At 33.5% G+C, this 15,477-nt stretch overlaps 1 protein-coding gene and 1 pseudogene across 1 annotated transcript; both read left to right on the top strand.

Moving 5' to 3' along the window:
- LOC132174576 (G-type lectin S-receptor-like serine/threonine-protein kinase At1g11300) overlaps positions 1–5,808 on the top strand; it is a 15,474-nt pseudogene extending 9,666 nt beyond the window's left edge.
- Positions 5,809–8,571: 2,763 nt separating this feature from the next.
- LOC132174575 (G-type lectin S-receptor-like serine/threonine-protein kinase B120) lies at positions 8,572–12,318 on the top strand. Its single transcript, XM_059586211.1, has 7 exons — positions 8,572–9,760; positions 9,916–10,035; positions 10,117–10,298; positions 10,948–11,158; positions 11,273–11,510; positions 11,629–11,776; positions 12,010–12,318. Exons 1-7 carry the CDS (start codon positions 8,572–8,574, stop codon positions 12,316–12,318), a joined length of 2,397 nt encoding a protein of 798 aa, XP_059442194.1.
- The last annotated feature ends 3,159 nt before the right edge of the window (positions 12,319–15,477 follow it).

Genomic DNA, 15,477 nt, shown 5'->3' with positions numbered 1-15,477 from the left:
ATGTGGGACTTCCAACAGTTCTTTTGGAGTAATAATGTATATATAGATAGCTCTTTTTCTTTGTCATTACAAATGGTATGAGAACAACTTCATAACATCATATGGCGCTGAGGCACTCATGACATGAGCTTGATGAAAATGTCAGGAATTTGAATAGAGGAGATTGTGGCACTCCAAAAAGTCCTACATTAACAACATGGATTGCCCATTTTAAGTGGATAGATTATAAGAGGCACTAAGAAGTGTTAGTCACACATCGATTCCTTTTACTAGGTGAGTTTTGATTACATCACTCTTTTAATACAATGTTTTCTTAGAAAGATGTTCCAATATTGTGATATTCCAATACAATCGTAAATACAAGAACAAAAAGAGGCATTTAGGCAATTTTGTGATATTCCAGTTAATAATGAATGATGCAAAATTTTTGTGATTTCCAGTTTCACAAGAAAATTTTTTTTGTAAATTTTTGTGAATTTTTCTCAAGAAAATTCACAAGAAATTTTTTTTTTTTGTGATATTCAAGACAATTTTGTGATATTCCAGTTTTAAAAATATTACTCATGAGATTAGGCAATTTTGTGATATTCAAGAAAATTTTGTGATATTCCAGTTAATTATTTTTATATTAAATGATTTAGATTCAATCATATCAGCTTATCACTTTTAAAATATGAATAAATATGATAATGATTGTTGATCGAGGAAATAAATGTTGAATTCTTAATATCTTAAGAATTTTAAAGAATCATGATTTAATACGAAGAAAAAGAATGATTTATTACTAGGTTCGCGAATCACATATCTTTGTACCAGTTTTAGGCAGTGGTTACAAAAGTTAATGTGTGGAGAGGTATGTGTGTGAAAATCAATTTGCCACGTCGAATATTGGCTTTGCATTTATGGTCTTGCATATATATGATAAGAATCCCACCTGTTACCATGATTTGTTTCTAATGGGAAACCTGTAAGAATTTGACGTGATGGCTATGATAAGTCGAGTTGACCATTGAATTTGTGAAATGCTAAAGTCTTCCTTACGATATTTTTGTGTTTTTTAAAATTAATGTGTTTTTTAAATTATTATTAAATTTATGATAAATTATTACTAAATTTTAATTTAATACTAATTTTAAAAGTTATATCATTTTTGGAAGGAGACAAATGAGACTTGTAATATTACTCATGAGATTAGGCATTATAGAGTTTTAAAAATACTTTTGGTATTTTTTTTTTTTTTTTTTTTGAGATGTCCACACAAAAGAAGGGAGATGAAAATTCGAACTAATGACCTCCGCTTCATAAAGCTTGGTCCACAGTCATTTGAATTACCCATTGAGGAAAATACTTTTAGTGTCTAAAATGGTATGCCAAACAAAAAAATAGACAATTTGGTACAAAACTTTCAAAAGTAGTTATTTGACTTTTTTTTTTCCTCTAAAAAAGATCAAAACAAACTTTTGGAAAAAGCTTAAAAATAAAACTTTTTTTCTAAAAAGCTCTTTTTGGCTTTAAAAATTATATTTTTCAACACAATCTCAACTACGTTATTTGCGTTAATGAGCTTAAAATGTACTTTTAGTACCCAAAAAATTATGACAAACAAAAATGTGGTATATTTGGTAAAAAAAAATTTTAAAAATTTCTTTAACTTTTTTATTTGCTTTTGTTTTGCAGTGATCGAGAGAAGCGCGTAGTTCTACCAATTCGAAAACTGCTCTAACAAATATTATGAAATGATTTCACAAGTGTTTACACAACAAAACCATTTCATAATATTTGTTAGAGCACCGGAGATCACGTGATAAATCATTGTCAAAGTTCTTTGGCTCCGAAAACAATGAAGCTCTTAAAATTAGTTGAGATATGATCCCATTAGTGCTAATGAGACCTACTTGTATAATATTGAAGATGAAGAAAGCTACTAGCTTGATTCAGGTAATGGTAGCAAAATAAATTTGATATTTTGTTAATTGTACAAATTATTTGATTGTTTTGATTTTACTAATTCTTTACAAAATTTATTGTGGTAGAAATTATGTCAAATTATTTCACATATGGCGCGGATTAAGGCTCAACAAATGGACTTTGTTGAATTATATTTTTTCTTTAGTTTTCGATGATTTTTTGCATTTTATTTTATTTTTAATTGATATTTAGTTGTTTGTGGGTTTTTTTTTTTTTTTTTACTGATCACTATGCTTATGTTTTATTTATTTGGTTATTGAAGGGTTGAAGGGATCCAGTAGAAGGAATGGAAGGATTGTATTTAGTTTTATGTAATTTTTAAATTGGATTGTGAACTTTTAATTTGTTCTTTGTTTAATTGTTTGACTCACCTACCTTGTGATTTACGAAGCATGATTAATAAAAGTAAGTTTAATTGCTATTTGATATTTAGAATGTGTTGTGTTATTCAGAATGAACAAATTCTAACGTGAAAGTAAAAAAAAAAAAAAAAAAAAACGCAGCAATATGGTCCGCATTTTTTATAGGAAAGCTCATGAGAAATTGCAGCCGGGTCGAACTCTAAACCCGACACAGGATCCAAGAACACCACATATACTTGGATTGTGCTGCCTCATTATTGCTTCCTTTTTGCTTTTATTCTGCCTTGCTTTGAAGTTCAACAAGGAGAGAGGTGGCTCGGCCAGTGCAATCCACTTCTACTTGGATTGTGCCAAGAACTTAATTCTAAATATAAAGGGTTCGAATGTGAAAATTATTTATTTTTAAATATTCTTTCTCTTTCATACAACCTTTTTTCCTTTCAACTAAAGTAGATTTTTAATGCATATAGCTAAAAGTTGGTTTTATCAATAAAATATAATATTTAATTAAAGTAAATAAATATTTAAAGAGTTTAATATTAAGTGGTTTTGAAAAGTGAGTAACTAAATCAACTATAAACTAGATTTTAATAGTTAAATTCATGTTTTTTTTTTTTTACGTATTTATTTTCCTGTATTTTTTTCAACCTCAATGTATAAATACATTGAGTTTGAGGGGATGTTAGTGTCCCACATTGCTAAGGAGAGGCCTTTATATAAGAGGCAACCTCTAGCCTCAAGAGGCCTTTATGTAACCATTCTAATGCACCTCTACACACAACACTTCTATTCTACATCAATACAATGTAGTCTCTTGTGTGCCTTATGCTTCCGCTCTTCTCTTCTCTCCATTATTCTAACAAGTACAAATTTAAAGAGCTCATTTTAAAAGCTACAAACTCTCCAAATATCAAGAGCAAAAAATTAAAAGCTATTTAATTAGTTTTTTAAGCCTATATATTCATTTCATTTTCTCTCTCTCATCTCCCAATAACAAATAAAGAATTAAAAACGAATAGATGAAACTTCACACTTAATCTTTGAGCTTTTATCGCTTGTACACCATAAAATTCAAAAACTATTAATTTAGTGTATCAAACTTTAAAAAGTTTACAATATCACCCCCTCTCGTTAGGAGTGAAATTACCTTTTCTATCCTTGCAAAATTTATAAAATAACAAAATTACCTTAATTAAAATAGGGGTATTTTCGAAATATTCAAGGCCTATGTAAGGATTTTTTGTTAGGAACAAAAAATTAAGAGGGATAACATTGCAAAAAATTTAAAGTTTTTTAAATTGAATTGAGAGTTTTGAACTTGAGATAATTGCAAAAGCGATGAAAGTTCATAGGGGATTGAGTGAAGTTTTTTCAAAATAATATTAACTAAAGTAAAGAAGATGTAAAGAGTTTGATGTTTAGTTATTTTTAAAAGTGGCTCACCAAATTAGAGAAAGTGAGTAATTAAGTGGGCTAAATCCAATTCTTTTCCATCTCATCCAACCTAATTCAAAGACCCGAATTGATTCATTTAACCCGATTCGATTTTTTTTTTTTTTTTAATTACATTTTTTAGTTTTGCACAGCCGCACACCATCATAGGCTCATAGCTCTTGTCGTGGTTGAATGGAATTCTCTCCATTTCAAAGGGAATGGAGGGAATCCGGTTAGTAATTTAAAGGGTAAAATGGTCTTTTCAATTGAAAATATCATTTTATTCTCTTATTTTTGCTTAAGAGCATTCATAGCAGCCTCGTCATTTTTCTTATATTTAAGGATCAAAACTACTTTTTGCTTTCCTATGTCAAAATACACCCCAATAACTTATCTTAATCATTCCTTATATCATTAAAATATTTATTTTTTTTTTAATTATATATATATGAGATGAGAGATGAGAGGAAATTGTGAGACATGAGAGGAGAGATGAGAGAAAAGAGTGAATCATTTTTTTATATTTTATTTTAATAATCATAAAGATTGCAAAAGTGAAATTTAATGTTTTGGGTTCCATTGTAGCAATTATAATATTTAGGGTTCATTTAAGAATTCTATTGTGAAATTTTTTTGCGATTTTTGAGATATATTCCATAAACTTAAAAGAACAAACTCTCTTATAGGATTCCTCTTCATTTCAAAGGAAATGGGGAAATGGAGAGGATCCTTTCGGTGTCGTGGTGGCCTCCCACCAAGGTCACCGCTCCTTCTCACGATGCAATAAATGTCAGCCTTCCTTGACTTGACTGGAGAGTCGAGACAACGCAGTTTTTTTTTTTTTTTTTTTTTAAATAACAAAAACAACGCAGTTGTAGACTGTGGAAAATGTAACCAGATCGAAAGTAGAAAAGGCTACAATTAATATAGGAAAGCTCATGGGAAAGTGCAGGCTCCCCAAACCCAAACACAGACAGGATCCAACAACACCCATTTCCATTTATACAATTGTGTGTGCAAACTACAAAGAGCTAGCATTGCATAGCTGCCTCATACAAATATGACTCCTATAATAATTTACCCTTTTTTTGTTTCCCTGCTGCTTTTATTTCTCCCCAGTTTGCACTTCACCAATGCCATCACTGATATTGAAACTATCCGACCAGGCCAATCACTAAACACCTCGGAGTATATGGTATCTGCCAATGCAAGGTACGAACTTGGTTTCTTCTCTCCAGAAAACTCGACCAAGCATTACCTGGTTATATATAAGTATACACATTATGACGAGTCATACGACGATATAGTTTGGGTTGCAAACAGGGATCACCCATTTCCAAATTCCACTGCTATTCTTACCTTCAACTCGGATGGGAATCTTGTAATATCCGATGGCAGATTGTTGCACGTTCTGACCAACACTTCAGGTGGCAACGATACCTATTCCAAGCTATTAGATACAGGTAATCTTGTACTGATAAACAGGGCCTCACAGATTTTGTGGCAAAGCTTTGACTATCCTACTCATACTCTTTTGCCCGGAATGAAGCTTAAAGATGCTAACACAGGATGGTCATTAACATCATGGATAAGTGATGAAGACCCTGCTCCTGGTCTCTTCTCTCTGCAATATCTGGCTTCTCGGAAACAACTCATCTTAATGGAGTACTCGGAAGCATACTGGATCAGCTCACTCAGTGGTGTTCTAGCTGATATGTTCGTAATTCATGGGGACAACATTACTTGGCGTAGTGACTACACCAATGATATTACAAGTGTACGGTTGGATATATCCGGCTACTTAATCATGGAAAGGGGGATATATGGCTCGTACTCGGATAACTTAACATTATTCCGTTGTGTATTGGATCTTTGGGTCTTTAGCCATATAATTGATATTACACTTTCTGATATGTATCATGAAAAGTTGTTTGTACTTCTTTTATGCCTTGACAGTCTAATAGACAAGGACGGAACGAGGGGGTCCTTCTCAAAATTAAGTTTTATCCGGCCTCCCGATGAAAAATCTTGGTTCCATTCCTAGCGACAAGTCAATTTTGTGTTAAGAATAATAACTCTATCTAATAAATGTATTGTGATTATTCTATAACCCTTTTCTGTGAATAGTTTGTAGAAAGTGTCATGATATAAGATGCACTAACCACTTCATATCCAGAAGGACTAATCACAATTGGGGTTCATTGTAATCACTTATATAGTCCAATTCGACCTAATACACATTTATCATGGGACTCAACACATACTAATACAATGTTTTCTTAGAAAGATGTTACATTGCTTCTCTAGAGTGCATGTATCGATGGCGATTGATTGTTTTATATTCTAGTATCGTTTTGTTACTTTACAGCCAACAATACAGGATGTAAGTGAGAAATGGAATGCCAAATGAGAGGGATTAATAATTAGCAACAAAGAAAAAAACCATTATGCAATTGTAAATATAGCAACAAAAGAGGCCTTTAGGCAGCTCCATCTCAAACTTTCTTAAGAGGCAGTAAAATTTATATCAGAAGATCAAAAGCTTCAACGGATACTGGAAAGAAATATATCTATGCAAAGCTTACAGAATACTTGAGGCGGATGAAACCAGAAGTTGTTCAACCCACTGCAACCAATGAAATGTATATCATTGCCAAGGCGTGCATGGGATTAATCCCAAAAGCAGAGGAGCTGCTTAGTGAAATTGCTCATTCGCTATATTACTCATCAAGGTGAGGGACGTTGGAATTTGCTTGCAAAACATGAACTCAAGCAATTTGCTTGAAATTGCTTATTATTAGTGATACAACAGGTTTCAATTTGATCATTAATGAGCCTTTTGTTAACGATTTTATTCTCTGAACGTGAGTAATGAATGGTTGAGGGTGGTCTTCCATTTCCTCTCATATTTTTGGACAGATGCAAGAAATGTCAGCTTGAATGGATAGTCAACAAAACGAATTTTAGACTGGAAAATCTAACGTGAAAAGTAGAAAAGGCTACAAATAATACGGTCAGCATTTTTCATAGGAAAGCTCATGAGAAAGTGCAGGCTGGTCAGTGGTCGAACAATAAACCCCAAACACAATAATCCAAGACTCTAAAACCAAGTTGGGAAAAAAGTGAAACTTGGCTGCAACCTCCGAAAAAACAAATTCTACATACTATTCTACCTTCCATTTACAATTCTACCCTCCTTTTACTATAACAATACTATTATACCTATCATTAACTATTTTACCTACCAATACTATTCTTCCTATCATTTACTATCCTATTATCTTACCAATTACCATTCTCTAATTACCACTCTCCGTAACACCATAAATTTCCCAAGAATTACAATCATTGGCTAAAATGAATATTAAAATAACATCATCATCAAAATAATTTATTTAAATAACTTTGAAAATTTTGGGGCGCTACAGAATGACTACTTCATTTAAAAAAGAGAATAGCTTTTATCATGAATGAAAGAAGGTTTAATAGAATAGCTTTGGTGTTAGAGCATATAATAAGGCTCTCACACTCGAATTGTTGTTCTCAGAAAAAGGTTTAATAGAATAGTCATTCAGCGTATCAAACGTAACTTAAGACTTGAACGATTTCAAGTCGTAAAACTGCTAACATGGTAAATAAATGTTAACAATAGAGATGCAAGTGTTAGGAAATTAGGCGCCACTAATTCCTCTTCAGGATCTTGGGATCCAATTTGTCAAGAAGACAACAACACACAAGTACGGTAAATAGTATTTTACCAAAGATACAGCTCGGTATGTTCCCAGGTAAGATTGGAGGAGTCACACCGGTCTCACTTAAAATCCAATCTTTCCTAGACAGAACATACACGTGTATTTTTGATTAGTACTATAAACACACACAAACATACACAAGACAAGAAATTTATACGTGGTTCAGCCAATACTGCCTACATCCACCAAGTTGCAGAGATTTCACTACTTTAGTAGAAAATAACGGGGAGACTTTACAAGAGATATTTCAGAGAGAGATTGCACACAACTCTTCTATGAGGTAAGATTGGAGGAGTCACACCAGTCTCACTTAAAATCCAATCTTTCCTAGACATAACATACACGTGTATTTTTTATTAGTACTATAAACACGCACAAACATACACAAGACAAGAAATTTATACGTGGTTCGGCCAATACTGCCTACATCCACCAAGTTGCAGAGATTTCACTACTTTGGTAGAAAATAACGGGGAGACTTTACAAGAGATATTTCAGAGAGAGATTGCACACAACTCTTCTATGTTGTGATCTGCAATTCTTCTATGCCTAACACTAGACTTATCTCTCTATACCTTTTTCTCTCAACCTTTCCTTCTTTTTCTCTCTCTATACTTTTCTTGTCTTAGCACACTTGAAACATTGAAGCTTGATGCTCCTTATATAGGTGTAGAAGGGTTGGTGAGAATGGTTGGTGCAACAACCATGCACTATTCCTTCGACGGCTTGGTTGGTGCAACAATCTTTCACTATTGCTTTGACGGCTTGGTTGGTAAACTCCACCAACCATTTGACCCATGTGGGATTCATGGCTTGATTAATTCAAGGCAATTTCCAACAGCAAGAACTGTAAGCATAAATCTGCTAACTAGGAATGCTCTGACAGTTTCCAGAGCGTAGACAATGCGGTTTTCCCTTGACTTGTGGAAAAATCTAAGGAGAAAAAAAGCTCACGAGAGAGTGCAGCCTGGGGGAATCCAAAACACAAGACAGGATCCTAGAACACCATATATATATACTTGTGCAAAGAGCAGTCTTTGCTGCCTGATACAAATATGGGCCGTAGAATTTCCCTTCTTATTGCTTCCCTGCTGCTTTTATTCTGCCTTGCTTTTTACTTCACCAATGCTACCATCACTGGTGATTTTATCCGAGCAGGCCAATCGCTAAACACCTTGGAGACCATAGAATCTGCCGACGGAATGTACAAACTTGGTTTCTTTAGTCAACAAAACTCGGCAAAGTATCACGTGGGAATATCGTTCTGTCATTTACCTGATCGCAACGTACTTTGGGTTGCAAACAGGGAGCAGCCATTCCCAAATTCCTCTGCCGTTCTTACCCTCAACCTGGATGGGAATCTTGTAATATCCGATGGCAGTTTGTTGTACGTTGTGGCAAACACCTCAGGTGGCAACGATACCTCTGCCACGCTATCAGACACTGGTAATCTTGTACTGAAAAACAGGGCAGAGGTTTTGTGGCAAAGCTTTGACCATCCGACCGATACTCTTTTGCCTGGAATGAAGGTTGAAGATGATAAGACAGGATGGTCATTAACATCATGGAAAAAAGAAGAAGACCCTGCTCCTGGTATTTTCTCTCTGCATCTGGGTTCCCGGAAAGAACTCATCATAATGGAGGGGTCTAAACCATGCTGGAGTAGTCCACTCATTGGTGGACTAGCTGATAAATTCGAGATTGCTGGGGAGAACATTTCCTACACTATTAGTAATAATTATCCTTCTGAATTTATAAGAGTGTCGTTGAGTGTAAAGGGGGAGCTTCGACTGCAGACATGGCCGTCGACAGACAATTTACAATCTCCTGCAGATTTGTCCGGATCATTAAAGTGTGGGGCTTATGCTTTCTGCGGTGAATTCACCATATGCAATGAGGCAGCCGATCAAAAATGTGAATGTTTGCCGGGATTCAAAGCCTATGCTACTCAAGGATGTAAGAGAAAAACAATTTTGCCATTCAGAGATGTTCAGAAACATGGGTTTCTTCAAATGTCTATGGTTTATTTGCCCAGTAATCCCCAGCAGTTGCACGTTGGCAATGCTTCAGAGTGTAAATCAGCTAGCTTGAAAAACTTCGAGTGTACTGGTTATGCTTATGATCAAGAGCATGGCTGCCAAGTATGGGAAGGTCCTCTGCTAAATCTGAAACAATTCCCAGAAGATAATACATATAAACAAGACTTCTATTTGAAACTTGCTCGTTCGGACTTGGCTGTTGAAGGTATTTCTGTTATGGTGTCTTCTTCCTTTAATTAATAAGTTTTCTGACTGAAATTTTTGTTGAAGAGATATCTCCAGGCATTGCCAATTTATATATCAATTCGTGATGCAAAGAACAATGTCTATATTATTTATTTCTCTGGTTTCCTTTTGCAGACACAAACTCAACCAAATTGAAGGATAACCGATTAAAGAAAATTGTCGTTCCGATTGCAGTGGTTGTTGCAGTGGGCCTTATTGTTTATTATGTGAGGAGGAGAAACCTCAGAAGCAAGGGTTAGTAAAGAATCGTCCGCAACGTTGTTTTAGCCATCCTACATACACATATCCTTAAATATGTGTTGTTCTAAAATACAGGGGAGGATTTGTTACGGTTAGATTTGGGCACAACCCAAAAGGCTAATAATTCAGAGGATGGAGTTGGTAGAAAAAGACATGTCCAAATGCCATTATTTAGTTTCGCAAGTGTTTCTGCTGCAACAGACGGTTTCTCAGCTACAAATAAGCTCGGAGAGGGTGGTTTTGGACCTGTTTACAAGGTATGCTTCAATGTCCCTAAACACAATGCTTCGGATATGGAATATAAGTAAAAGTTGACACTTTACCAGCTAAACCTTTCCCTGTTAACAAGCACAAACAGGCACATGCTACTTTTGTTGCTGTGAAGCCACTCATTATACCAACTCATATTAACTTTTATTGTGTGTGAGATTTGGAAGATAGAATTTTGCTTCGTGTGTGTTATTATATGTAATATATGTTTGTCCATCAATTAATAGTGAATGTTGAGTACACATGTATGAGTGTAAAAGATTGAGACCAACCTTGGAAAGATATCACAAGTTTGAGTGATTAATATAGCATAGTTATGTTCAAATTCATAGGTTTAAGTTTTTGAGTCGAGTGGTGTCCCAACAAGCTAAATTATAGTCTCACTTAAAGACTCCTAAGGTGTCAATGCATTGATTTTTCTATACCTGAATCTGGAATATCTGTCTCAAGTCTTGGCTCAAGGACTTGAGATTCCACAACAACAAAATGTTTTGCATCCAATTCTTGTTTCTCAAAAAAGAGTTGCTTGTTTTAGAGTTAAAAAGGATTAGTCTTTATCATTAGTAATGGATTTCTTATTATGTAGTATACTATTTTATTATTTTATGTATTTTTCACAATAAAAAATAATTTCAGGGAATATTACTGGAAGGGGGCGAAGTAGCTGTAAAAAGGCTTTCAAAAAGATCTGGGCAAGGTTGGGAGGAGCTAAAAAATGAAGCGATGCTCATAGCCAAGCTCCAACACAAGAATCTCGTTAGACTTTTGGGCTGCTGCATTGAAGGAGATGAAAAGATACTAGTTTATGAGTATATGCCCAATAGAAGCTTGGATTTCTTACTTTTTGGTTTGTAATTTCTCACATTTATATTTATATATATAGAATTCTTCTGTTATGTTTGATTTTTATAATCATTTGCATGTGACTTACTAATTGTCAATTTACTCATATGTAAAGCAGATTCAGAGAAGTACAAGATATTATATTGGAGGACTCGTGTTGGAATCATTGAAGGAATTGCTCAAGGACTTCTTTATCTTCATAAGTATTCTAGGTTAAGGATTATTCATAGGGACTTGAAGCCTAGTAATATCTTGTTGGACATTGATATGAATCCCAAAATATCAGATTTTGGAATGGCAAGAATATTTGGAGGAAATGAGTCACAAGCAAATACAAATAGGATTGTTGGCACTTAGTAAGTAATACAAAGGGCGCTTCTAAATTATAAACACCAACATGATACTATACATGTGAGTAGACATTCACTTAAGACATGGAATTACTGATATTTTTAACTTGATGATGGTACACAGCGGTTATATGTCCCCTGAATATGCTCTGGAAGGCCTCTTTTCAATCAAATCCGATGTCTTTAGTTTTGGCGTCTTATTGCTAGAGATTGTGAGTGGCAAGAAGAATACTGGCTTTTATCAACGTGATTGTCTCCATCTTATTGGACATGTGAGTATCTTATTTGTATCTTTTGTTGTAGAAATTGAAAGCACTTATTTACTTTAATTCATAGTTGGGAGTTGTTGAACAAATGTGCATTCACTGTTAACTAAAACAAAATTAGTCCTTTGTTCTTGAAATTTTGTTGGTCTCAAAAGCTTAAGCTAATAGACAATTATGTATTTAATCATTTACCATTATTCTAACATCATCTATTTTTCCTTCTCTTTTGGGATTTGAAGGCATGGGAATTATGGACAAACGATAGGGGATCGGACTTGGCGGATCCACTACTGAATGATATAACCTCGATGCAAATAGTATTGAGATATGTTAACATAGCTTTGCTTTGTCTTCAAGCAAGTGCAGCGGATAGACCTACTATGTCTGATGTTGTCACAATGCTTAGCAATGAAACTGCAGTTCTACCTTATCCCAAAGAACCTGCTTTCTTGAATGTGAGTGGTATGGCAATGGCAAACCCAATAAACAATATGTCACAAATTTGTTCTCTAAATGGTGCAACTATGTCAATAATGGAAGGCCGATAACATTTGAAAATCCGGCCATGAGCATCGTCCTATCAAAAAAAAAAAATTCAAGCTGTTTGCCAGGTCCATAACACTATTCATACATTTTTTTTTTTTGGGTCCTTGTTACAACACTGATGAACAAATTGAAAGACTTCTTTGTAAATGTGACTTGTCAATTTTGCGTTAGGGTAACAATTTTTCTTCATAAAAGTACTGTGATTATTCTATTACATTTGGCCTGATATTCAAGAAAATGCAGTGAATAAGACTTCATTTGCAGAAGAAGTCTCCTGATCAAGGATTCAATAGCCACTTCATATCCAAAATTATTATTTATCAGAGAAATGTTATTTTGTATCCTTCCCGCATATTCAGCTGACGTGGCATGTTCAATCCACTTTTAATTTTTTTTTTTAATTAAGTTTAATCTAATGGTAGATTGAGCATGCCACGTCAGTTAAGTATGGTGAAAATTAAGATGCAAAATAGTATTTATCTATTCATAATTGAGGCTCTAGGTAATTACTTACACAATCCAATTTGACTTAATTCACAACTTTTGTGAGACTCACTTGATACAAATATTGTTAGGTTTTATGTTGGCTAATTCAATGTTTAATGTGGGAGTTTGTGCACAGACACACAAGTCCTTTGCAATGCATTGTAAGATATCACAAGACTTATAGGAAAGCTCCAATACCACATCACATGGCTTACTTGGCTATGATACTATTTGTAACGACCTAAAAAAATGCTCTAATTATATCTGTGCTATAATCCCAAAAGAATTAGTCAAGTTGAAACTTTTCTATAATTTCTTATAAAGCACAGTTTCACCTACTAACTAAGTAATGTGAGACTTAGCACAAATGACTATATTTATAAACCACACACTCTGTGTTACACCGAACATCCATCAAAGTCCTAACAACTATGTCATGCATTTTCCCAACAACACTTAATAAATAAACTCTTAGCCTGATCATCATTACTTTCTCATTTTTATTATTAACTCCATAGAGTTTAAAGCAGACTTGAACATTTGGTAAAGAGATGATATTCTTACCATGCAACATTGAATTAATGAAATTATCAAAGAAATCTGACAGTGAACGCAATAAAATCAGGGCTTGATTCTCATCTTCAATTTTAATATCAATATTTTTCAGATATGTAATAATTTTATTAAATTAATCAAGATGACCATAAAAAGGAGTACATTCCTTCATCTTGAGGGCATATGACCATTGCTTCAAATAAAACTGGTTAGTGAGAGACTTCTTCATGTACAAATTTTCTAACTTCCTCCAAAGATCAACGACAGTTTCTTCATCGATGACTTCTCTCAAGACTCCATCACATCGACACAACAAAATTGCATTGTAAGCTTCTTCTTTTTCAAATTTCGCAATTTCTTCCTTTGATAATGTTGATCTCGCCTCGCCATTTGAAATCTTCCCCAAACCTTGTTTTCGGAACAAAACATACATTTTAATGCACCTAAGTCTGAAACTATATATATTATGAACTTTAAATTTTGTAGTAATCATCTTGAAAAATAAATAAATAAAAAATTCAAGGTGTAATATCAATTTGCTGTGACAATATTTCGGATAGCAAAGTAGGAAAGAACATAATAAAATAAGCCCACAAATTCTCTCCGCCATGTTTGACGTTCTCAAAAGCAGGATTTGTCCAAAGCAAGAATGGGAAAAAAGCAGATCTCTTCTCAACTGTTATTGGTCAGGCAAGGCGACAAGGATTTGGGTTGTTTAGTGTAAAATCTCGAAAAGGATTAAACGGTAATCATGAAAGATTGAAGGAATCTTCATATTTTTGACTTGGTAAACCACCTTGGAATGTCATCGATTTCTCAATACCCAGTTTGTTTAACCCTGATTTTTCTCTATTTTTCTTATTTTTGTTGGATTCGTGAAGTTCGTGGGACTCATATCATATATATTCAATGGTAGTTTTGAAAAAAAAAAAAAAAAAAAAAAAAAAGGGGTTGCATTTTTCATATAGTGGGGGTATCCTTTTAATAAGCCAGCTTAAAAAAAAAAAAAAAAAAAAAAAAAAAACCGCATTTGAATATACATCAAATTTCCTTGTCTCCCTTAGTTATAACTCTTTTGGATTTTTTTTTTCATACTAAATCTTTTACTAATAGAAGCTTACTAAACTAATGTATAGCTCATTTATTGATAAAAATAATAATAATAATTAATTAATTAAGAGAAATGTAATAAGTACCAATAAATGAACTACATATCAGTTTAATAAGCATTTGTTAGTAAAAAATTTTATACTTCTAACATTTCTCTTATGTGAAACTCTCTCCTCTCCGGTCCGATCCTCTGGTAAACTTTTTTGGACTCTCATTTCTAATCAAATCTTTATTAAATTATTAAATTTAGGGCAATCAAATATACTTCAACACTATTTAAATTAAATTAGATGACTAAGGTTTAACCTTCTTCATGATCACTACGCAAAAATTGTTAATAGACTAAAGATTCTACACCTCCTGGAAAATTTGCTGATAGACTACTGTGTGCAAGTTTTGATGAAATTATAATTTTTTTTATCTAAGTTGTAACCTTTATGATTATGTCAATGTTCATTGAGTAGATTTTTTTTTTGTCTTTGTTTTCCTGTATGTCTTAAAATTAGTTTCTTTTACTTTATATATGTGAAGGATGGTTGAAAAAAAAAAATTTTGGTTATGTTCTTCCATTTTTTTCCCTTAAATTTTCTACTAATTTATTTATTATTTATTCAAATTGATTATTTATTTATATTTTTTGTAAATTTCACATTGAATTAAGGGAAATAATAGTGACAGAGTTTCCTATCATTATTTTTGGTACAATGTATGATGCTTTTTTAGATTATGTCAATGTTCATTGATTATATTTTTTTGGATCCGGCTTAGGTGCGGTAGTGGAAAACTACCGCACCTAGCGGTAGCCCAAAACGACCCAGTTTGGGGTCGTTTTGGGCAATAAAATTTTTTTTTTTTTTAAGTAAAATTAAAAGAAAAATAAAAATATTGAAAAACTAAAACCATTAAAAAAATGACAATTAATACTCCTTCAAGTCCTGGAGACCCAGAAGCGCAGAATTCCTCCTCAGGCTCTCCAAAGTGATCACTCCCTTGTACTTGTCCATCAGCAA

The sequence above is a fragment of the Corylus avellana genome, chromosome ca3 (assembly GCF_901000735.1).
Source record: "Corylus avellana chromosome ca3, CavTom2PMs-1.0".
Classification (NCBI taxonomy): Eukaryota; Viridiplantae; Streptophyta; class Magnoliopsida; order Fagales; family Betulaceae; genus Corylus; species Corylus avellana.
This window is presented reverse-complemented; position numbering and strand designations above follow the sequence as displayed.